The sequence below is a fragment of the Bubalus kerabau genome, chromosome 10 (assembly GCF_029407905.1).
Source record: "Bubalus kerabau isolate K-KA32 ecotype Philippines breed swamp buffalo chromosome 10, PCC_UOA_SB_1v2, whole genome shotgun sequence".
Taxonomy (NCBI): Eukaryota; Metazoa; Chordata; class Mammalia; order Artiodactyla; family Bovidae; genus Bubalus; species Bubalus kerabau.
The window spans coordinates 31,854,786-31,880,122 of record NC_073633.1 but is presented as its reverse complement, the minus strand read 5'-3'; the positions used below and the strand labels follow the sequence as shown (position 1 = coordinate 31,880,122).

At 38.0% G+C, this 25,337-nt stretch overlaps 2 protein-coding genes across 2 annotated transcripts; one reads left to right on the top strand and one right to left on the bottom strand.

Moving 5' to 3' along the window:
• Positions 1 to 3,817: 3,817 nt before the first annotated feature.
• Positions 3,818 to 4,765, bottom strand: LOC129620503 (olfactory receptor 4K14-like). Its single transcript, XM_055536315.1, has one exon. It carries the CDS (start codon positions 4,760 to 4,762, stop codon positions 3,818 to 3,820), a length of 945 nt encoding a protein of 314 aa, XP_055392290.1. The 5' UTR covers positions 4,763 to 4,765.
• Positions 4,766 to 15,061: 10,296 nt separating this feature from the next.
• Positions 15,062 to 16,030, top strand: LOC129620502 (olfactory receptor 11H12-like). The gene has a single exon (XM_055536314.1). The coding sequence runs from the start codon at positions 15,083 to 15,085 to the stop codon at positions 16,028 to 16,030; it is 948 nt and encodes a 315-aa protein (XP_055392289.1). The 5' UTR covers positions 15,062 to 15,082.
• The last annotated feature ends 9,307 nt before the right edge of the window (positions 16,031 to 25,337 follow it).

Below are 25,337 nucleotides of genomic sequence, written 5' to 3'. Positions count from 1 at the left end.
GGACCATAATGAAGGCTGAGCAACAAAGAATTGATGCTTTTGAACTGTAGTGTTGGAGAAAACTCTTGAGAGTCCCTTGGACTGCAAGGAGATCAAACCAGTCAATCCTAAAGGAAGTCAACCCTGAATATTCCTTGAAAGGACTGATATTGAAGCTTAAGCTCCAATACTTTGACCACTTAATGCAAAGAGCCAATTCATTGGAAAAGACTCTGATGCTAGGAAAGGCAGAAGGCAGGAGGAGAATGGGACAACAGACAAGATGGTTGGATAGCATCACTGACTCCATGGACATGAGTTTCAGCAAGCTCCAGGAGTTAGTGATGGACAGGGAAGCCTTGCATGCTGCAGTCCATGGGGTCGCAAAGAATTGGACATGACTGAGCGACTAAACAACAATAAGTACTACGGATGTAATGTAAAACATGATGATTATAGTAAACAATAGAAAGAGAAAGAAAGTGAAGTCGCTCAGTTGTGTCCGACTCTTTGTGATCCCATGGACTGTAGCCTATCAGGTTCGTCAGTCCATGGGATTTTCCAGGCAACAATACTAGAGTGGGTTGCCATTACAATGGTTGTATAATATATAGGAAAATTGTTGAAAGAGTAAATCCTAAGTGTTCTCATCACAAGGAGATATTTTCTTCCTTTTCTTTTGATTGCATCTGTTTTGATTCATCTGAGATGATGAATGCTAATTAAACTTATTGTGATACTCATTTCATTGTATATGTAAATCAAACCATCATGCTGTACAACCTAAACTTCTGCAGTGATGTATGTCAATTATTTCTCAATAAAACCAGAAAAATATTTTAATGGGTAGAGGGGACTCCAACCAGACAGAAAGGTACCCTAAGAGTGGGTTAAAGGACCTAGAAAAATTGCGAACTTTTTTCCAAAGCTAGGATATCAAGACTAGCCTTGAAAGAAGCTTAGACCTGCCCATTGCTCTGATTTACTGGTTCATCTGTTAAAAGTATCCTCAATTGGAAGAAAACTGAAGGTGATGAGAAATTGACTTTATACTGGGTAAGGTTGGAATGACGTCCACAAGCCATTTCGCAAACTTACAAACATCCATGCAATTGGCTACCGATTTCCATGTTTTCACATTACAACCTGCTTCTCCTTGTCCCTCCATATTATAACATTGGCAAAGAGGCTTGGTGGAGAAAAAGGAAAATATATATGTTAGCAAGGTATATAGAAAACTATAAAACTTTACTGAGAGAAATTCAAGAAGACATAAATTAATAGAGAAATATGCCAAGATCATAGATTGTAAAAGCAATCATTATATAACTGACAATAAATCTACCCATTCAAAGTAATCCCAATCAAAATTCCAGCAATAATTTTTTGTGCGAATTGAAAAGTGGATCACAAATTTATGTGGAAATGTATTAAGCCAAGACTGCCAAAAAAAAGTTGAAAGAGAAATAAATTGAGAAGACTTATCTTACCAGATATCAAGACTTATTAAATAGCTATGATAATTAGAGAATGTGGAACTGGTCAATAGGTACAAAAAGCAGGCGGTGTTAAATAGAGAATCCATAAAGTAATCCATGCATATACTAACACTTAAAATAACAAAAATATATACACTATGAAAACAGTGTTTAAATATTTAGTAGTGCTATTGTAAACTCTGTGTTAATCCTAAAGGAGTGAAGGATCACTTTCCTATGGAGATGATAAAAATAAGACTACATACAGGGATAAGACTGCATACATAACAGGGATGGACTTAAAGGTTTTTTTGGTTTGTTTGTTTTTCTACCAAAATGAAAAAATCTAGGTCCAATGGATTTTCATGTTGAAAAATGAAATTTGACTTCTATTTCTTACAGAGAAGTTAAGCTCAAGATGATTGTAGATCTTAAATGTGAAAGTTAAGATAGAAAAGCTTATAAAAAATGAAGTAGAATGTTTTCATAACTTTGAAATAAGCAAAAAAAATAATTAACTCTAAAAAAATTAGACACATTAAAATTTTAAATTCTGTTCAGTAAAAAAATGAGACTGGAAACATAAACCACATAATTAGGAGAAAATACTAGGAATGCATATAACTCATAAAATGTGTTTTTAAAATCTTTAAAGTGATAAATTCCAAGTAGAAAAATGGGCAAGACTCTTAAAAAATCATTTCGCTTTCTTTGCAGTAAGTAGTTTTCTATTGTACTGCGTAGTGTCATTTAATAAGTGAACAATCTTGGAAATCAAATTAATCTTTGAATCCTTAAGTGAAGAAAAATAAAGCTGTGTTATCTTGAGGAACTTTAACTCATGTTTCTGAGTCTAATGTTTTTACTTGCAATTTGGGACTAATTAATGCATTTAAAATAATACATATAATGGCATAGAGTAGGCATTCAAGGATGATCAGTACATTATTTTTATTCTGCCTTATTTTTTGTATTTTGGTCCCATATTAAGAAAAATAAAAACTGCATATGTGTCATATTTTTATTCTAGAGCTTATATTGTTGATTCTTACAACTGAATTTCAATTCATTTAATTTATAATTCTGCAAGAAAGAGGGTAAATTTTGTCTATAATTTGAAATTTTTAGGAATTTGTTTTTAAGGACTGAAGAGTGTTTTAAATATACCATGATCCATAAATGTTTATGGGTGTTTGAATGGAAAAATTGGCCTGTATATTTACATTAAAATATATTTGTTAAATGCTGATTACATATTAACTAATGTACTAAATTTCAAGAATTAACCAGGTAAGGCATAGCCCCTGCCCTTAAGGAGCTTACAATTGAGAAGTTTTACACAAATGGTTAATAATTTAAAGCATAAATATTAGTCCTTGCAACTAAGATAATCAAAAAAAATCATTAGGCTTTATATTTGTTTTTTACTTTTATCGAGTTAATGGAAGCCAAACACAGAATAACCTCCATTGTTATTCTAACCTCCACTGCCATTCCTTATGTATCATACCACTGTTATTTCATTCTCTTTCTATTCTCTCCCATATAGCTTTTCTTTAGTAGTTGGGTAAAAAACCCCATTAAATAATAATTCAGTTGCCTCTTGACCAGAGGTTAAGTGAAAAGCTTGAGGAAAAGAGTGAATATTACAGAAAGATTTTCCAAATGGAGTTAGGAGAAAATTCAAGAGAAGTTTATTCAGATGTTATCTATCAGGATGGAGGTATGACTTGGCTGAATGAATTTAAGCTTCTCATTTCAGAGTTAAACTTCAAATGAGAGTTTAAACTCTCATTAAAAGAGTTAAAGCTCAGTTAAAGGCATAAGAAGACTGATTAGATAATCCCCTCACAAAGAGGGATTATTAGTGTTTAAATTTTAGATAAATATTTCATGGTGTTCTATTGGTTGACTAATAAGTTGTTGAAATTCCATAAATTAAATTAATCCTATTTCTGGACTTGGAGACAGACATAACATGTAGATATAAATTGAATGCCTAGAATTTTCAACCTCTTTTATAAGGTTTGCTGCTGCTGCTGATGCTATGGTGCTTCAGTCATGTCCAACTCTGTGCGACCCCATAGATGGCAGCCCACTAGGCTCCTCTGTCCCTGGGATACTGCAGGCAAGAACACTGTAGTGGGTTGCCATTTCCTTCTCCAATCCATGAAAGTGAAAAGTGAATTGAAAGTGAAGTTGCTCAGTCGTGCCTGACTCTTAGCGACCCCATGGACTGCAGCCCACCAGGCTTCTCCGTCCATGGGATTTTCCAGGCAAGAGTACTGGAGTGGGGTGCCACTGCCTTCTCCATTTATAAGGTCTATATGTTGTCAATTTGAAGTGCTTCCAGTGAGATTTTAGGCATTAATATTCCTCTTGGAATGTAGGTAGTAGCCTCTGAATCTCTTCAGAGCATTTTTTATCTCTTTATTTCTCAGGGTATAAATGGCTGGATTTAGGAGAGGTGTAATAACAGAGTAAAACACAGCAAGAAATTTGTCCACCCAGGTGATGCTGAGTGGCCACACATAGATAAAGATGCAGGGCCCAAAGAAGAGCACCACCACTGTGATGTGGGCAGTGCAGGTAGAGAGTGCCCTAGATGTACCAGCTTTAGGGCTTTGGCAAACAGTAAGAAGAATATATGTGTAGGATATCAGCAGCAGCATAAAGCAGGTCATAGCCAGAACCCCACTGTCTGCATTCATTAATATTCCCAAGTTATAGGAATCTATGCAGGCAAGCTTGATTACCAGTGGTATATCACAGAAAAAGCTGTCGATTTCCCTGGGGCCACAGAAAGGCAATTGCACAATCACAGCCATTTGACTCACGGCATGCACAAAGCCAATGGTCCAGGAAGTCAGCACAAGCCCAGTGCACTTCTGCAGGTTCATTATGGTTGAATAGTGGAGTGGCTTGCAGATGGCCACATAGCGATCATAGGCCATTACCACCAACAGCACCATCTCACCCCCTCCAACAAAATGCACAAAGAGGATCTGGCACATGCAGCCTCCAAAGGAAATAGTCTTGTTCTCTCTGACAAAGTCTGTAATCATCTTAGGAGTAGTTACTGAAGAAAGCCACATATCAACAAAGGACAGGTTGGCCAACAAAAAGTACATGGGGGAATGCAGACGGGGGTCGGTGATGATTAAGATCATGATGACAATATTTCCAGATACAATGATCAAATATAGCATACAAAATATCAGTAAGAGTAAGGCTTGCTTATTCCATGACTGGCAAAGTCCCAGAAGCATGAATTCTGACACTACAGACAGATTTCTTTTATCCATTTTACTCAGCATGTCCTCTAAAATAACCTAGAGAAAAAGATAGGTTGTCAGTAAGTAGGATGGGAAAGGCCACTTATTTTCTAGACTTTGGTTAAAATTTATCTCACTGAAATTTAAATTTCATTGAAATTTAGCATCTACATCTGAAAGTGAAAGGTATAATTGGGAAGATAAATTTTGGTAAAATACTCAGGGTAGTGTGCCCAAAAAAAGAAGTAAAATGCCTAAAACTGGCTTTCCAAGATCGGATTCTTATGAATGACGGAGAGGGTTCTTTCACAATGAGCAAGTGAGAAAGGTAGACAGCAAAATGAAAGGCTGAGAAAAGATTGTTGGGCCACCTAGAATCTAGCTTCAGTCTGCTTCTCCAGTGAAAAGAATCTGGATGGGTGACCAACAACATCTGTTATAAGTTAATAACTAAAATTTAAGTCGTCTACCTAGGAAGATGATGGTGAACAGATACTGAAATCCAGAACAAATGACATGGCGCAAAATTACAGTTTCTCTGTGATAAGCATAATGATTTCTTCAAGCCTCAGTTGACCTTAAAAATAAAATACACTAAGTGTTTAGTTTATTACTCTAAAATATGGGCTTCCCAGGTGGCTGAGTAAAGAATCTGCCTGCAATGCAGGAGACCCAGGTTTCATCCCTGAGTCTGGACGATCCCCTGGAGAAGGGAATGGAAACCCACTCCAGCATTCTTGCCTGGAGAATTCCATGGACAGAGAAGCCTAGCAGGCTACAGTCCACGGGGTCGCACAGAGTGAGATGTGCCTGAACAACTAACACTTCCACTTCACTTTTCAAGTATATGTTGGAACAAGCTATAGGAGAGAAGCTATACAGAAGGCCATATAAAAAATACCATGGCATGATAATTCAAATGCAAAACAAACATATAATTTACCATTACTTAAGATCACAATTAAATGCAATTCATTTAGTAAACTGAATCTATTAGGAAAAAATTGTCAGGGGAGTGTTACGTGAGAAAGGGATTGACCAAAGTTTCCACTCTGGTGGCAACCCAGACTCACGTTCTGATTTAATGACCTCTGAAGAGGTTTTTTATAACTCAGGTTTATCAATAGAAAATATTTACCTTCAACTATGCCAATGGATTCTTTGAAATATTGCCGTAAAATCTTTAAATGTATCTTTTCTAAAGTGAAAATAAGCTATAGACATGTGTAAGCAAAGTACGTCTTTGTTAGTACCGACTGATGTGAAGTTAAAACTTTAGAGATCATCTCTAAATGGAATAATAATATTGCTTATATTCATCCTGAAGTAAATTGAGATTTCCTCTCAAGCTGGCTGTTGGAAAGGTTCTTATATCTCTCTCTTTCCATTTTATTTATTTCTCTTGACCTTATTTTACTTTTAGGCTATTGTTATCTTTTTTTAATTTTATTTTTTTATTGACATATAGTTAATTTACAACATTGTGTTAGTTTTAGGTGTACAGCCAAGTATTCAGTTATACACACACATGCACATACACACACACACATATTTTTCAGATTCTTTCCCTTATAGGTAATTACAAATATTAAGTATAGCTCCCTGTGCTATACAGTAGGTCTTTATTAGCTATCTATTTATATATAATAGTGCATATATGTTGATCCCAAACTCATAATTTATTACATCCCACCACTTTCCTCCTTTATAACCATAAATTTGTTTTCTATGTCTGTGGGTCTATTTCTGTTTTGTATATAAGTTCATTTGTACATATGTTGCATCTTCTTTTATCCTTTGAAATCTCAAGGGTGGTACCAAGGAAAGCAGGTGAGCAAAAATGAAAACCATTACCTCATCATGAGCAGTAGTTTTCCCTTCCCTTATACAGAAAATTAAGAAGCATAGATAAAGGATGGAAAGAAAGAATTTCTTAAAGGAATTAGGTAAGTCACATATTTGCTGTGAGAATGGGAACATGTGACAATAGTTTCACAACTAACAAATAAACATAATCTCCATTATATTTATTTAATTTCTAAGGAAAAAAATATTCTGATTATATATCCAAAAGGCCTTAGTTTGTTCAGCCTCTCAGTCATGTCCAACTCTTTGCAACCCCATGAACCGCAACACTCCAGGCCTCCCGTCCATTACCAACTACAGAGTCTACCCAAATCCGTGTCCATCGAGTTGGTGATGCCATCCAACCATCTCATCCTCTGTCATCCCCTTCTCCTCCTGCCCTCAATCTTTCCCAGCATCAGGGTCTTTTCCAATGAGTCAGCTCTTTGCATCAGGTGGCCAAAGTATTGGAGTTTCAGCTTCAAAATCAGTCTTACCAATGAACACCCAGGACTGATCTCCTTTAGGATGGACTGGTTGGATCTCCTTGCAGTCCAAAGGACTATCAAGAGTCTTCTCCAACACCACAGTTCAAAAGCATCGATTCTTGGGCACTCAGCTTTCTTTATAGTCCAACTCTCACATCCATACATGACCACTGGAAAAACCATAGCCTTGACTAGACGGAACTTTGTTGAAAAAGTAATGTCTCTGCTTTTGAATATGCTGTCTAGGATGGTCAAAACTTTCATCCAAGAGGTAACCGTCTTTTAATCTCATGGCTTCAAACACCGTCTGCAGTGATTTTGGAGCCCAGAAAAATAAAAGTCAGCCACTGTTTCCACTGTTCCCCCATCTATTTGCCATGAAGTGATGAGACTGGATGCCATGATTTTAGTTTTCTGAATGTTGAGCTTTAAGCCAACTTTTCTTTTCACTCTCCTCTTTCACTTTCATCAAGAGGCTTTTTAGTTCTTCTTCACTTTCTGCCATAAGGGTGGTGTCAACTGCATCTCTGAGGTTATTAATATTTCTCCCAGAAATCTTGATTCCAGCTTGTGCTTCTTCCAGCCCAGCGCTTCTCATGATGTACTCTGCATAGAAGTTAAATAAGCAGGGTGACAATATACAGCCTTGACATACTCCTTTTCCTATTTGGAACCAGTTTGTTGTTCCATGTCCAGTTCTAACTGTTACTTCCTGACCTGCATACAGGTTTCTCAAGAGGCAGGTCAGGTGGTCTAGTATTCCCATCTCTTTCAGAATTTTCCACAGTTTCTTGTGATCCACACAGTCAAAGGCTTTGGCATAGTCAATAAAGCAGAAACAGATGTTTTTTTGGAACTCTCTTGTTTTTTCCATGATCCAGAGAATGCTGGCAATTTAATCTCTGGTTCCTCTGCCTTTTCTAAAACCAGCTTGAACATCTGGAAGTTCATGGTTCTCATATTGCTGAAGCCTGGCTTGGAGAATTTTGAGCATTACTTTACTAGCATGTGAGATGAGTGCAATTGTGGGGTAGTTTGAGCATTCTTTGGCATTGCCTTTCTTTGGGATTGGAATGAAAACTGACCTTTTCCAGTCGTGTGGCCACTGCTGAGTTTTCCAAGTTTGCTGGCATATTGAGTGCAGCACTTTCACAGCATCATCTTCCAGGATTTGAAATAGCTCACCTGGAATTCCATCACCTCCACTAGCTTTGTTCAAAGTGATGCTTCCTAAAGCCCATTCCTAAGGCCCACTTGATTTCACATTCCAGGATGTCTGGCTCTAGGTGAGTGATCTAGGTGAGTGATAAACACCATCGTGATTATCTGGATCATGAAGATCTTTTTTGTACAGTTCTTCTGTGTATTCTTGCCACCCTTTCTTAGTATCTTCTGCTTCTGTTAGGTCCCCATCATTTCTGTCCTTTATTGAGCCCATCTTTTAATGAAATGTTCCCTTGATACCTCTAACTTTCTTGAAGGGATCTCTAGTCTTTCCCATTCTATTGTTTTCCTCTATTTCTTTGCACTGATCACTGAGGAAGGCTTTATTATCTCTCCTTGCTATTCTTTGGAAGTCTGCATTCAAATGGTCTATGTCTCCTTAAAAATTTGAATAATTTGACCTTTACCTTGAACTTAACTTTTGTCAGGGTAAATCTTTCCAAAACTAGTTTTCAATAATTAGTTTTGTACTGATTGGAATAAGAGACATGGAAGATAAATAATAGCAAAAGTAGAATTTCAACTGTGTTTGAGAGAGAAATTTGCTAAAAGAGGGAATATGTACATTGCAAGGGAACAATTTATCAATAAGAAATCATATCTTTTCATCAGTTTTGAACTTGCTAATATTTCACAATGTTAGTAGAGATATTATTCAATAAATATCAGTCCAACATTTGGGATAGTTCATAGAATAACCATGGACTTTTTAAAATAGTCAGATCTAGTCTGAACCCTGTTACTTGTTGACCTTATGCCTTTGAGCTAAATTTATTTCTGTTTCCATTTCCTTATCTGTAAAAAAGACAACACTCAGTCTAATAGACTTGTAGTCAAGTCAGAAAATATACAGAAAGCAATTAAAATTTTGATAGTGTATGTTTAATAAATATTGGTTATTTCCCTTCTTCATATATTAAAATGCAACCTAAAGCTCTACAGTTTCCAAAACTTACTGGCAAAAATCTTAATGAATGGCCAATCACCTTCTATAACCAAAATACATCTGTAACCAAAATACATGGGATAACCTTTCTTTGTGGGCTTCCCTGGTGCTCAGCTGGTAAAGAATCTGCCTGCATGCAGGAGACCCCAGTTTGATCCTAAAATACCTACTGCTTATATTTTCTCTAAAGTAATAAGTAGATGCTTAGCAACCCTATAGGATGTAGAGGCAAGTGAATTATCAGACTTGCTTCTTGCTTTCCACGAGCTTAATAACCTTTTTACCTTTCAATTCTGCTTTTATCCAGGAGGCATTTAATATTTTAAAAAGACTGACAAGAGGTAGTTACATATTCTTTTAAAGCACCTTTTGAATTCTGTAACTTAGGGTCAGTTCAGTTCAGTTCAGTCGCTCAGTCTGACTCTTTGCGATCCCATGAATCGCAGCATGCCAGGCCTCCCTATCCATCACCAACTCCCAGAGTTCACCCAAACCCATGTCCATCGAGTCGGTGATGCCATACAACCATCTCATCCTCTGTCGTCCCCTTCTCCTCCTGCCCTCAATCTTTCCCAGCATCAGGGTCTTTTCCAATGAGTCAGCTCTTTGCATCAGGTGGCCAAAGTATTGGAGTTTCAGCTTCAAAATCAGTCTTATCAATGAACACCCAAGACTGATCTCCTTTAGGATGGACTGGTTGGATCTCCTTGCAGTTCAAGGGACGCTCAAGAGTCTTCTCCAACACCACAGTTCAAAAGCATCAATTCTTGGGCACTCAGCTTTCATTATAGTCCAACTCTCACATCCATACATGACCACTGGAAAAACCATAGCCTTGACTAGACACAGACCTTTGTTGAAAATGTAATGTCTCTGCTTTGTAATATGCTGTCTAGGTTGGTCATAACTTTCCTTCCAAGGAGTAAGCATCTTTTAATTTCATGGCTGCAATCTCCATCTGCAGTGATTTTGGAGCCCAGAAAAATAAAGTCAGCCACTGTTTCCACTGTTTCCCCATCTATTTGCCATGAAGTGGTTGGACTGGATGCCATGATCCACCATAACTTGGGGTGGATTTTCACAAAAGGAAGCAGTAAAATTGAAAGATTTCAATTTTACAGTTGAGATTAGTGAAATTGAAAAATTAGGGAAAGGAGATAAACTGAGTTACTTTTTTTGAGTATTAAAATATAGCAACATATTTTTCATCCTAGTCTGGATGCTATGTCCTCCTATTAATTTTTTCTTGGTAGTAATCCTAAAGCTGTGAGATTCTCAACACCTATAATATTACAAAGAGAAACTTGGACTCAGAGAATTTAATAGATTGCCTGATATAAACACTGGTTGAGGGACACAGGGAGATACTCCAAGTTCCTTCTTCTACCTAAAGTTGCCTTCCTTTTTTTCTCAAGTTATGAATTTTAATCCTGTTAATCCCATAACAAATGAGTTTTACATCACTTCTCACTGGATACATAACTTTTTTCACTTCTATCTCTATGCTAAAATTTGTCTTAGTATGCAATACGCTCTCTGATATAAAGCACTTATTTTCTTAAATAGTAAGAGCCATTTAGCCAGGATAGCTGGAAGTTGTTCAAAATCAAGTAGCTGTCAAAGCCCTGTGATCTCCCAAAGAAGACTTGAGAACATCTCTGAGACACAGCATCATTATGATATGTACGTTTGTTAAAGAAACCACAGAAATTCCAGTAGGAATAGAATACGAGGAGAAAACCCATGAATGATCTCTTTAAAGTTAAAGAGATCTCTTTAAAGTTAACAGAAGTTAAACAAGCCATACTCAGTTCCAAGCATAACAGGCATGTGTGAGACAGAAACAGACATATTTTTTTAAGTTCTTTTAAAGAACAGAGACCCAGAGAATATGAGATAACTTACCATACACAATTTTCTCTAAGACCAGATTACTTTTTACTCTTCTCTTCTAATATATGCTTGAGATAATCTCCATTGTTGGGTAGAGACAGTATCTATGTAAGAACTTTCCCTCAGCCTGACACATATTTACCACTGGAAGGAATCCCTTGAGTGAAATTTTCCTATTCTCTGTTTTGGACAGAACAAGAATCATGAAAATAATTTGCACTGGACATCTCTTGGGAACTTCTTTGTTAAGAGCAATAAAATTTGCATATTCTGAGAATCAAAACAGGGAGACAAGAAAATCCACATATAAGCGAAGTTTTAGATTATTTTTCATTTAACATATAAGTACTAGGCAGATGTCTTCTGCGATCTTAGTCTCTAAATCTAAATCATCAGATACAGTTAAGGTTTTATTAATAGTTCCAGTTCCAAGAGAAATCATATCTTGGCCACTATGATATATGGCCACCAACAGAAAACCTTGATATGGATGGCATGCTCTAATGCATGCCTAATGTTTTCTAAATAGACAGGTAGTGTTGGTCACCTGACTAATTTGTTTCAATATTATCTATGATTACTTCAGGTCCTGATAGTTATGCACTGGATATCAAATTATTAAAATATATTCAAAAGAACACTGATATTAGCATAAAATACATTTAATTTGATCTTTTAGGTCTTTTAAATAATTTTATTGTGGTGTAATTAATATATAAGAAACAGCACATACTTAAAGTGTGCAATTTGATAAAATCTGACATATGTGTTCAATAATGAACATCATCACAATCAAGATAGTGAACATATCCATCAGCCTTTATGTTCCTTGATAACCCCTCTTTAATAGAAAAGATACATGCATCCTGATGTTCATTGCACAATTATTTTAGTGGCCAAGATACAGAAAAATTTAAGTATGCATCAATATATGAATGGATAAAGAAGATGTAACATAGATATAAGTATATACACAATGGAATATTAGTCAATGAAATAATTAAATTCTGCAACAACATGGATGAATTGAAATGTATTATATGTAATGAAGTAAGTCATACAGAGAAATACTGTGTGTTATCACTTATATGTGATCTCAAGCCATTTCTTCAATGAGCTTCCTACGAAGTCTCTCATAATGAGTTGTAACCAACATACATCTCTCCTTCCCTCTGAATTTCTTTCCCATCTGCGAATATAATGTAATATTGTCAGGCACCTTGGTGTTGTCTTTTTTTACTTTAGTGCCCCAGGTGTTGATTTTACAAATAATTGTGGTTGTTGTTTAGTCACTAAGTCGTGTCCTACTGTAGCCTGCCAGGCTCCTCTGTCTGTGGGATTTCCCAGACAACAATACTGGAGTGGGTTTCCTTCTCCAAGGGATCTTCCTGACCCAGGGATCAAATCTGTGTCGCCTGCATTGGCAGGTGGATTCTTTACTACTGAGCCACCAGGGAAGCCAATACGGTTCCAGTCCCATCACTTCATGGGAAATAGATGGGGAAACAGGGGAAACAGTGTCAGACTTTATTTTTCTGGGCTCCAAAATCACTACAGATGGTGACTGCAGCCATGAAATTAAAAGACGCTTACTCCTTGGAAGGAAAGTTATGACCAACCTAGATAGCATATTCAAAAGCAGAGGCATTACTTTGCCAACAAAGTTTCGTCTAGTCAAGGCTATGGTTTTTCCTGTGGTCATGTATGGATGTGAGAGTTGGACTGTGAAGAAGGCTGAGCGCCAAAGAATTGATGCTTCTGAACTGTGGTGTTGGAGAAGACTCTTGAGAGTCCCTTGGACTGCAAGGAGATCCAACCAGTCCATTCTGAAGGAGATCAGCCCTGGAATTTCTTTGGAGGGAATGATGCTAAAGCTGAAACTCCAGTATTTGGCCACCTCATGCGAAGAGTTGACTCATTGGAAAAGACTCTGATGCTGGGAGGGATTGGGGGCAAGAGGAGAAGGGGACAACAGAGGATGAGATGGCCAGATGGCATCACTGACTCAATGGACGTGAGTCTGGGTGAACTCCAGGAGTTGGTGATGGACAGGGAGGCCTGGAGTGCTGCGATTCATGGGGTCGCAAAGAGTCGGACACAACTGAGCGACTGATCTGATCTAATCTGATTTAGTATCACCAAGAGGTAATAACACCTAAGTAATCTTTTTCCTCTTTAGTCTTTCAGTGTAAAGAGTTTGCTTTTATATGTTAATTGGGAAGTCACACGTTCCTCTGAAGTATTTTAGTTAATAAGCTTAAATATTGATATTTCTCACTCTTTTCTCTCAAATCTAAAGACTTCTACCATACTGCCCTTCTAAATGATACTTCCAAATTCTCCAAATTTTTATCATCAGTGTCCTACAGTTTCTATATCTCAACATTTGCCTTACTGGGGTCTCTGAACATCCCCTCTCTATTCTCTGAAATATGCACAATGATATTTGAAATATTCCTATCAGAACTTTGGCTGACATGGTGTGTCTTTTTTGTTCCACAAACTGTGTTTTCTGGAGACTTTTGGAATCTATATTTCAGATGGGCAAGTTATTTGTAAATAATGGGCCCTCAGAGAAGTTGCTACTTCTCTTTACTGATCCCTCAGAGAATGTGCACTAATTTAACTTTATAAAGAAACTTTGGCTTGGAAGAGAACTTCCCTAAAGCTACAGAGGCCACGTCTCAGGAGAACCTGTGATAAAGAAAGTGAAATCTTAATTTTGTGAAGCAATAAACTCTTTATCCGGCTAGAGACAGAAGGATATGATTTTTTAAACAGGTCTTAGAGATCTGGTCAACATTAAAACCACAGGTCTTTCTTTCGAGCATAGCAGAGAGTCTTGACACCATTACGCCAATTCCCTTTTATCCCCATCTCCTTATGATTTCCTAATGCTCTTGACTTGGAGTGATTTTAAAAGGATTTAGATTACTAAAAGATGCACACACTTCTACCAAATCATTATGAAAGACTTCTCAGAACACTGATGTGGAAAATAAGTGGAAGAAAATTACTTTTGAAAAGTTTGTGTTTGTGCTGAAAATATAAGCCTTCATAACTTTTAGGAATCATATGCCTGCATATTGCCACAAAAAAAAAATTTTAAGAAACTCAGATATCTGGCATCCTTTCCATGAGAATATAGAGTAAAAAGAAATTTGCTTACAACAAAAGAAAGCATTTGCCTTCTCTTGAATCCTGGAAATGTTTTACTTTAAACCAGCTTATATGTAAAATCAATCCCAAAAATCCCAGAAAAAAAAATACTACAAAATATAGTCCCATACCTAGATGCTTTTTTCTACAAAATTTTAAGTAAAAGACTAAGTGCAAACTGAAAGCCACTGATTTCTAGAGAATCACTGTAACATTACAAAAGCCAATGTCCGTGAGTAACATTATGCTCTTATATTTTTATGTTGCAGAAAAACAGAGGTATTGCCCTTAAAATGGTCACTGCCAAAGTACTGTAAAATATGTCCATTTATTTTTCACATTTTAGTGATATGATAAGGAATATATTCAACTGAGATGTAAATTGTAAAATCTTCTCTGCTGAGTATTTCACCATAAGATGGGTTTAGTAAAAAAAAAAAAAAAAAAAAAAAAAACTAGTATATTTATGGTGTTAACTTTGTGTTACATGCTATACAGAAACTGTCATAGATCATCTCTGTCCCCAAAATAACAAGCTTACAAAATATGTTTAAAATTCTCTAGTTCTATCAAAGTAAGGGAGAGATTCAGAAGCAGGCAAAAGTTTGTTTCTGTGCCACCAGTTACCTACTATGCCTAGAACTCAGAGTATATAGCCAAGAACAAGCAAACTATATTCTCTTCCTAACATGAATTTTGGAAAAATACCTTCTCCTCATTCTCAAATAAGAACACATTTGAAACTAATTCTAAATGATAAATACATCTCTTTTGAACTTGCAGGTTACTGATCCAATGAACATCTCTGAGCCAGATTCCAGCTTTGCTTTCGTAAGAGAATTTATGCTCCTAGGTTTTTCTTATGAGTGGAAGATTCAGAGCCTCCTCTTCTCACTCTTCCTTACAATATACGCTCTGACCATAACCGGGAATGGGGCCATTATTTGTGCTTTATGGTGTGACCAGCGACTCCACATCCCCATGTACATATTCCTGGGGAATTTCTCCTTCCTAGAGATCTGGTATGTCTCTTCTACAGTCCCCAAGATGTTGGTCAACTTCCTCTCAGATAAAAAGACCATCTCCTTTGTTGGATGTTTCCTACAATTTTATTTCTTTTTTTCCTTGGGAACGACTGAGTGCTTACTTTTGGCTGTCATGGCTTTTGATCGGTACCTTGCTATCTGCCGTCCCTTGCACTACCCTAATATCATGAATGGGCATCTCTGTATCAAACTGGTCCTTATCTGCTGGGTCTGTGGATTTCTGTGGTTTCTGATCCCCATTGTTCTCATTTCTCGGATGCCCTTCTGTGGACCAAACATCATTGACCATGTTGTGTGTGACCCAGGGCCACTGTTTGCATTGGCATGTGTCTCTGCCCCCAAAACCCAATTGCTTTGCTACAGTCTAAGCTCAATAGTTATCTTTGGTAACTTCCTCTTCATCCTTGGGTCCTATACTCTTGTCCTAACAGCTGTGTTGCATATGCCTTCAGCTACTGGGAGACAGAAAGCCTTCTCCACCTGTGGGTCTCATTTGGCTGTGGTATCCCTGTTCTATGGCTCTCTCATGGTCATGTATGTGAGCCCAGGACTTGGACATTCTGCTGGGATGCAGAAAGTCGCAACTTTGTTCTATGCTATGGTGACCCCACTCTTCAATCCCTTTATCTATAGCTTCCGGAATAAGGAGATAAAAGCAGCCTTGAGGAAACTTCTTGGGAGTTTCAACATAATGTAAGACATATTAGATGATCCATCCATTGTCAGGTCAGTATAGTCTAACATAAAACAACCAGAATTATATTGTTATCTAAGCTTCAAATATGGGTCTAGTGATATTAACTTAGCCTGTGAAATAAAACATTTATGAGGCCACTTATCACCATAAAATGCTGAGATTTTATAGATAAATGGTAGTGTTGGGTTCCTCCTTGGCATTTAGCCTGTATGTTAAATAAGAAATGTACACCACACTTAGGTGTTTTTTGAATAGTTAATGACTCAACCTGTGGTCAAAATTCCTATCTTCTATTTGATAATTTAGGTTAATAGTTCTGGGATCAATAAAATTGTAATTATGTCATTTTGCTTGTTTAGTTGGCTAGTGGTAAAGTAAAAAAGGAATCATTAATATATTATTTTCCAGTTGTAGATCTTATCATATTTGACTTTATTATCTTTGTGACATGATAATTCTTAGTAAATAAACCCTTAAAAGCAATTATCCAAAATTTCTGTAGAGAACTTACAGTCACCTATATATGCTACTTTATCTAAAATGGATAACCAACAAAGACCCTCTGTATAACACGTGGAACTCTGCTCAATGTTATGTGGCAGCCTGAATGGGAGGGGTGTTTAGGGGAGAACAGATACATGTATACATATGGCTGTGTCCTTTCTCTGTCCACCTAAAACTATCACAACATTGTTAATCAGCTGTGTGTGCACGTGTGCTAAGTCACTTCAGTCGTGTCAGACTCTGCGACCCTATGGACTGTAGCCCACCAGATTCCTCTGTCCTTGGGATTCTCCAGGCAAGAATACTGGAGTGGGCTGCCAATGCCCTCCTCCTGCGGTTCTTCCCAAGCCAGGGACTAAACCCACATCTCTTACATCTCCTGCATTGGCAGATGGTTTCCTTACCACTAGCAATATATGCCAGTACAAATTTAAAAAAAAAATTTTTTTTTTCATTCTGTTGAACAGTCATGGTCAATGCTAGCCTAATGACATCCAGACACACGTTGTTTCCTTTACATATTACCCCTTTCTGAAGCCTTAAAGGGCAGGTTCTAATGTCTACATAGCAGCATCAATCAAAGTATTCAGAAATGCAGTATTCTGAATACTAATATTTTCATCAAAGTGTCACCAAAAATTTGATTGTTCCTCTAATGGGGTTTTAGGTAACAGAACATCTCCACCTAGAAACTGGAGAGAGAAATGGTCTTGGGAATATACCACTTAAGATCAAAGAAATGAGTGACAGTTCAAGGTTATTTGTTACTAAAACAGTGTTAAAATAACATTGAGGGACAACTTTAAAGAAAAGAATCCAAAATTCAATCCCTGCAATAAAGCTATTTTCATTTGTATATATGCTTCATTTGATATAATGTCAAATTTGTTCCATATTATAATGAGTCTTTATAATTATTTTTAGAAACTATAATATTCCATTCAAATATGTGTCATGGATTCTAAGTTTTTACGTAGTAAAGTGACTATTCTCCAGAAGGAAAATTGTTCTTCCATGGCCCTTGTATCTGACTTGTGAAGGATATAAAGGCATTTTCAGAACATAGATTAAGAGAAAAATATATGTTACCACTAAATAATAATGACTGCTTACAGAATTAGTACTCAGGGAATCAGACTCCTGTTCCATTCACTACTAATCCTTTTCTTGAATATTATTTTCATTATTTTATTGTAAAAAATAGTACCTTAATAAAATCTTTATAAAGATTTGCCATGGAGATACATTGCAAACCTAATTTAGGACTCATTACTTAACCTCAAAAAAACCGCCCCAGAAAATCCAGGATGTAAGAATATTTTGTTTATGTAACAATTTTCCCTGTTTTATTCCTGGGAAAGAGATGATGACTCAGTTCAAAACATAGGAATGCATTTGTGAGTTTTGAAATGGACATTCCAGGTAAGAAAACTATTTGTTTTTGATGTAAGGCGTGCTCAAGCTCCTAACTCATTCTTACTTATCACAACTCTGCCATATAATCTCTTGCTTCTCTAGTCCATTGAGATGCTTTCTAACTCTATGCCTTTTTCCAGGCTATATGACTTAAATTTCCTGAAATCAAGTAAGAAATGGGTTCAAGAAGAAGTAATTGAGGCAGGAAATATTTCCACCCTGCCCTGGTTAATGTGTTAACCAAGTTAACATTAAAATAATATTAATAAGTTAATATGTTTCTGCAGCCACTGGTTTTCAATGACCTCTTCTTATAACCCCAAACATAATGAAAGTATTCTCATTAGCTCAATTTTATAGATTAAAAAATAAAAAAGAAAGGTCAAATAATTTGCAAAAGCTTGCAGTCATTGTGTCAAAGTGTTTTGTAAATGTTAAAGAGCTTTTCTAATGGAAGAGTTTCATAAAATTAAGTGACAGCAAGATCAAACCAGTCAATCCTAAAGGAAATCAATCCTGAGTATTCATTGGAAACACTGATGCTGAAGCTGAAGCTCCAATACTTTGGCCACCTGATGGAGAGAGCCAACTCATTGGAGAAGACTCTGATGCTGGGAAAGATTGAAGGCAGGGGGAGAAGCAGGCAACAGAGGACAAGATGCCTGGATGGCATCACATCACTGACTCAATGGACATGAGTTTGAGCAAACTCCAAGAAATAGTGAAGGACAGTGAAGCCTGGCATGCTGCAGTCCATGGGGGTCACAAAGAGCTGGACACAACAGAGTGACTGAACAACAAAGTGACATCAATTCTATAATATCATGTATAATATGCTATTTTGATTGGCTTCATTTATTCATTAATATATGTAAAGAACTTAAGATTGTGCCTGACACAAAACAAGTGGCTCAAAATGTTAATTATTATTCTTTTCAAAGTAGTCAACAACAACAAGCCCTGTAGTGGTGAATTTGCACATGCAAAACTTGTTAAACTCATAAATTCACTTTCTTTTTTCTTGCAATATTATTTTCCCACATCCTACATGCCCTTATTTTTCCTGGAATTTGGAACATTAATAATGTATGATTTTATAAATAAATTTAACTTTGCAAAGGAGTTAGCAGCATTGAAGGAGAGTCAATGTTTGGTCAACTTAACAAGGGTTTAAAGGCAGCTAATAAATATGATGACTCAAATTAAAGGTAAAAAAAAAAATACTGACTTTTTCTTTTTATTTCCCCTGAGGAAACCACTAACCATCACAGTTATTTTTATTTTTTTAATTTTATTTAACTTTACAATATTGTATTGGTTTTGCCATATATCAAAATGAATCTGCCACAGGTATACATGTGTTCCCCATCCTGAACCCTCCTCCCTCATCCCTCCCCATACCATCCCTCTGGGTCGTCCCAGTGCCCCACCCCAAGCATCCAGTATCGTGCATCAAACCTGGACTGGCGACTCGTTTCATATATGATATTATACATATTTCAATGCCATTCTCCCAACACAGTTATTTTTAAACATCACCTTTCTGTGGTCCTTTGAAAGCTTAAGTACTAAGAAACAGACAAACAAAAAGAACACTATCTTCTTACTGTTATTCCTAGTGCTCTTTCTCCCTCCATCTCTCTCTTTTGCTCTGTCTTTGGGATACAGTTTGGCCTTGAAAAAATGTCATATACAAATTATAATGTTATACTGTGCAAGGGTTGTAGAGCAGTAAAAAGTCATGAATGTATGTGGAAAAAATAAACTTTTGTTTCCCTGACCCTCAACAAACAAAATCACCTCATACAGTACTTGGAAAAAAAAATGAATTATTGATACAAGTGGTAAAAGAAATATTTCAAGATATCCATATTCAAATTTATGAAATTGTTACTCCAAAAACAGGCAAAAAAAAAAATCCCAAAAGAATTTCAGTCAAGTCAAGCATGATATGAATCGAGGGAGCCTTCTCTTTGGGACCTTAAGTTACCAAAACCCAACCCTGGTTCTGATTTCATGACTTCCTCACAGAAGTATCTCAATAGCCTATATCCTCTGGATAAGAAGATAATACCATTCAGGTAGAAATCTACCATTCTATTTCTTCTTCCTTCCTCCTCTACACTCCCAATCTATAGTTTGATGGTCAAGTTCTCTCCAGAAAAATCATGGGCCCATCTTTAATCTTCCTAATACAAAGGGACTCAATATTAAGACTAGTGGAAGGACTAAATGGAAAGAGATAGAAATGGTAAAGATAGTGGATACGATAAGAACATAAACTCTCCTGGAAAACAGAGAAGCATCTCATTATTTCAAACATCAGGAGGTATGACACAAAAGTAGTGAGAACTGAAACCCCCAAACCAGATTGGCAAAGAGAAATCATGAAATAGAAAAAGCTATTAAGAGGGAAAAGAGAAAGAAAACCTTGTAAGTTGGAGAAGTTAACAAAGAGGTTAACAAAGCACTCTACTCTTTGCCCTGACAACTTCCCACCTTCAGTTGAAAAGGGTGTCACACTTATGGATGAGAGGAAGAAAAGATCACAGAGGAAATGAAGATGAGAAAGAGGGACTTCCCTGGTGGTCCAGTGGTTATGAATCCACCTTCCAAGGCAGGGGATGCAAGTTCGATCCCTGGTCAGCTCAACTAGAGAAGCCCGCACACTACAACTAGAGAAGCCCTAGAGAAGCCCACACACCACAACTAGAGAAGCCCGCACAACCAAATAGAAAAGCCCGCACTCTACAACTAGCACACGCACCATAACAAAGATCCAATGAGGCCCCAAAAATAGAAAAGAAGATGAGAAAAAATCCTTCCTCAGAAATGTCAACTCTTTCTCCACTGATCTTCATTTCCTCTGTTCAAAGGTAAAAAACTGCTCCAGTGCCAGGTAAGCTTTGTGTACAGTGTGGAAGAGCAAGTAGTGAAAACAAACAAGGATGAAAGCAAAAATGGAGACTCTCTCCTACATAGAGATCCTGGACTTCTCCAGGGGAGGCCAGAAGCCTCAAGTTAGGCAGGGGATGGGCAGAGCTTAAGGGGAACATTTGGGTTAAAACTAGCAACATTTAACTGGCCAAATGAGGAACCATCATTTGTGGACAATCTAAGTGATGCCAACAAAGCTGATTTCCTAAAGACAAAAGGACATTCCACAGCCCAGAACTCTTCTGTATTCCTTGGATCTCTATTCCAAGGTCACTGTGTGTTCCTAGTCTGAGATCTATCCCAGGCTCTGAAATCTCCTAGGTACTAGGAAAGAGGGAAATCCAAGAAAAAAAGGGCATGCAACTTGACATTTAGAGGATTATGGGGGTGAGCTCAAGAAACAGTCTTTCTAAAATGCAAGGAATAGCCATGGAGACAGAAACACTCAGCATGAAGTATGTTGGGTGACATATGAGGCTGTTGGTTTTGCAAGGTCAAGTTACCTGGATGAATATCCCCAGGCCCTTCTCCTCATGCCTCCTCTGAACTTTTCATTGAAGTCTGAGACACATACAACTGTGTTGCTCGAGGAAAGGTAGTTTAGTGCTTCCAGAGTCAGCCCTTTTGTGATCACCCAGACATGTTGTCTTCATGGGCAACCGAAGGGAAGGAGGAAAAGTCTATTTCTTTCAATACCAAATCCTCCTTTGCCCAAAGTCATGAGTTACTGAAAAACCTAAATCCCTCTCAGGACGGTGTCTTCACTGTGGTAACTGATATCTGGTCTCTCAGGGCACCAGTCTGGTCACCTGTCTATCTTTCTTGGGCTGGGATGAGCGATGTGCGATTACCACTTATTTCTACTGCTTCCAGCTTTGTATACTTGACCTTGGGAAGAACCAAATTCAAATTGTAAAGGACAGGAATTTCTTGAGCTATTGCTCCCTGAAACACCTCAGCCTTTATGCCAATGGCTTGCAGTCACTTCCTTCCAGGCTCCTGAATGCCCTGCCCCAGCTTCAGAGGCTCACTCTGTCAAAGAATAAACTGGGCCCAGAAGGCTTCCAGTGCACCAGCTCAGCTCCACCTGAGGGTGCTAGATCTGTCCCACAACAAACTCTGGGGTCCTCTCCTTTCTCCCTCAACTCCAGGAGCTCTGGCTGAGTGGTAACAATAATTCCAACTTACCCAACAAGAACCTGGAGGGACTGAGGTCTCCTTAGCATCATAGCACTGTTTGGAGGTCTGGGCAGAAGTTTGCAGTGAGTTTATAGAGACCCCTTCTTGTTCTTGGAGAATCTCACATTGCAACCTTCACATATGTTGCTGCATCCAGATGACACTGTCCACCCTGTGTCACCTCACTTTGAGAGGCTGCATCCCCTCCATCTTCTCTAGCCATTAATCTAGAGATTCCTCCAATAGCTTCCACTCCTGGAGCAGTTGCACTTCTGGTCTGATCATGAAGGTACAGAAGGTCTATGTCTATTTGTGATGCCCAGGCCTCAAGTGTTGGAGCTGGGGGACCTGGATGTGCTATGCACCAAGTTCAGTGAAGCTGGAGAGGCTACTGGAGGAGCTGCCTCTGAAGTTCCAGGTGCTGGCACTGAGAAACCTGAACCTCAGGAACACCACATGTCCCGCTTCAGAGGCTTGGGCCTCTCTTAGAGGCTGCTCCTTAGCTCCACTCTACTGCCTTCCAGTGATCTCTAACCTACGACCACTTGGCCTCCTACAAAGTTAAAATAGGCAAACGTGGATAACATCTTAAAAATATGCAAATATAGGATCAATTCCCCCAAATTTTTTAAAGAAATAAAAATTTTAAAAATTACCAGATTATATAATGTTATAAGTGTTCCCAAAGAGGAAGATAGTTTAACTACATTGATTAAAATGAAATATCATGCACCCATTAAAAATCATGCTTGAAGGATATGTACTTTTATGGGGAAGACTTGTAACATAACATTAACATATATGCACTGCTGCTGCTGCTGCTAAGTCGCTTCAGTCATGTCCAAATCTGTGTGACTCCATAGACGGCAGTCCACCAGGCTCCCCCGTCCCTGGGATTCTCCAGGCAAGAACACTGGAGTGGGTTGCTATTTCCCTCTCCAATGCATGAAAGTGAAAGTGAAGTCGCTCAGTCATGTCCAACTCTTCGCGGCCCCTTGGACTGCAGCCTACCAGGCTCCTCCATCCTCCATGGGAGTTTCCAGGCAAGAGTACTGGAGTGGGTTGCCATTGCCCTCTCCGATATATGCACTACTCTATACAAAATAGATAATAAAGATCTACTATATAGCATAAGGGGCTTCTCCAATGGTTCAGCAGTAAAGAATCTGCCTGAAATGCAGGAAACACAGGAGATGCGGGTTTGATCCCTGGGTCAGGAAGATCCCCTGGAGGAGAGCATGGCAACCTACTCCAGTATCCTTGCCTGGAAAATCCCATGGACAAAGGAGCCTGGTGGGTTACAGTCCATAGGGCCTCAGAATTGGACACGACTGAAACAGCTGAGCACAGCACAGCATATAGCACAGGGAAATCTACTCAATATTCTGCATTAACCTATATGAGAAAAGAATCTAAAAAATAGTGGATATATGTGTATATATATAACTGATTCATGTTGCTGTACACCTGAAACCAACATTCTACTCAATTTTAAAATGTTTTAAAAATTTACCAACTGCCTGTACTATAATCCAATTTTGAAAAAGTTGCATATGTACCTAACATAGGAAATATGTGGAAGAGAGAAGACTGGACTTCCCAGGTGGCTCAATTGGTAAAGAATCCCCCTACGATGCAGGAGACCCAGGTTCAATCCCTGAGTCAGAAAGATCCCCTGGAGAAGGAAATAGCAACTCACTCCGGTATTCTTGGCTGGAAAATCCCATGGACAGAGGAGCCTGCTGGCTACAATCCATGGGGTCACAAGAGTCAGATACGATTTAGTGACTAAACCACCACCAGAAGAGAGAAGATTAGAAATGTAAATTAGAAATGGCCCCAGAAATGGAATTGTGGATAATTTAAACTTCTTATATATTTCTGTTTTATTCATTTTTTTCTTAAAATAAGTAGGTATTACTTCCTGATAATAAAAATAAAATAAAATCTCTTTCAAAAGTGAAACCATTTAATACAAACTGAATTAAGTAATCTCTACCTTATGGTGACACAATGGGAGCTTTAGAGAAAGCATGAATGCTGAAATCTGGGTAAATGGAGGAAACAGAGTGAAAAGCCATTACAAACCACCGATTTCAAAGACCATTTGTCATATAAAGGAGCCAAAGATGGCTTCCACTTATTGGCCCAGAGGTTATTTACTTCTTCACAGCAAACTGTATTTTACTAGCTCAAAGACTCACACAGGACAAAATTGTTACTCATCCAGCAGTTTCATTCGTGGCCCAGATGTGCAGGTTTTTAGCCATTTAGAGCCTACCTACTTTGCACATTCCGGAAGACTGTGCCCAACACCTGCTGGCCACGGGTAAATGTTCCAAATTACTGCCTTTCAGAAGTCTTTGGCACAGAGTCCTCACCCTCACCAGGCTGACATCACGTAGACAAGTAAGCCTTCTCTCTGTTCTCCCTCTTTCTCCTAGGAGTTCCTTAGCTGTCCTTCCCTTCTTAGTGGCCCCCAAGTCTATAAGCCTCTGGAAGGTCTCCTGCTCTGAGGGATTTCCTGCAAGCTGATCTGTAAAAGCAGTGTCAGCAGACACAATTATGTGTACCACTGCCACCTTGAGGCCATATCTTTTTCCTTGTCCAGCCCTGAAGTCCCTTGAGCACTTACACCCACCTTGCAGAACTATCTTTGGCCAAACCAAGAAGCCACTCAATTTCAGGCTCAAAGAGTGAAAGAGTTCCACACACATTTTTTCAGTGTGTGTGTGAGAAATTGGCATTGTAAAAAAATGCCAATTTCTTCAGTTAATAGGATTAGACTATTTGTAGTCCCAGTATATAACTCCAGGACTTTGCTGACCAAGCTGCAGTCCAGAATTCCCTTTTTGCCCCCGTTGTCTGCTGTCAACTAATGACCATTAGAGTATACCATTCCTTTTTATCAACGTTAACGTGAAAAGCTCAAGTTCTCATTAAACTTAATATTTCACATTATTCCTCTTTTCTTTTTTTGATACATTTTAAATGCATATAACCAAATTTCAGTTGTAAGAGAAATTTGCATCTGATGTTTAAACCTGCTCTACCACTTTCTCAGCCTTTATCTGGTGAAATCCATGATAGAAAGTAGTCTTCTGAAACAGCTTATTCATCACTGGCTAGGAATCCTTTTGGAAGATATTCTCCACATTTAATTACAATGTGTCTCCCTATGTGCTGTGCTTAGTGGCTCAGTCATGTCCGACTCTTTCTGACCCCATGGACTGTAGCCCACCAGGCTTCTCTGTCCATGGGATTCTCCAGG

Bases quoted from the DNA above. Each gene is read 5' to 3' on its own strand.
- LOC129620503 (XM_055536315.1), bottom strand. From the start codon at position 4,762: ATGGATAAAAGAAATCTGTCTGTAGTGTCAGAATTCATGCTTCTGGGA.
- LOC129620502 (XM_055536314.1), top strand. From the start codon at position 15,083: ATGAACATCTCTGAGCCAGATTCCAGCTTTGCTTTCGTAAGAGAATTT.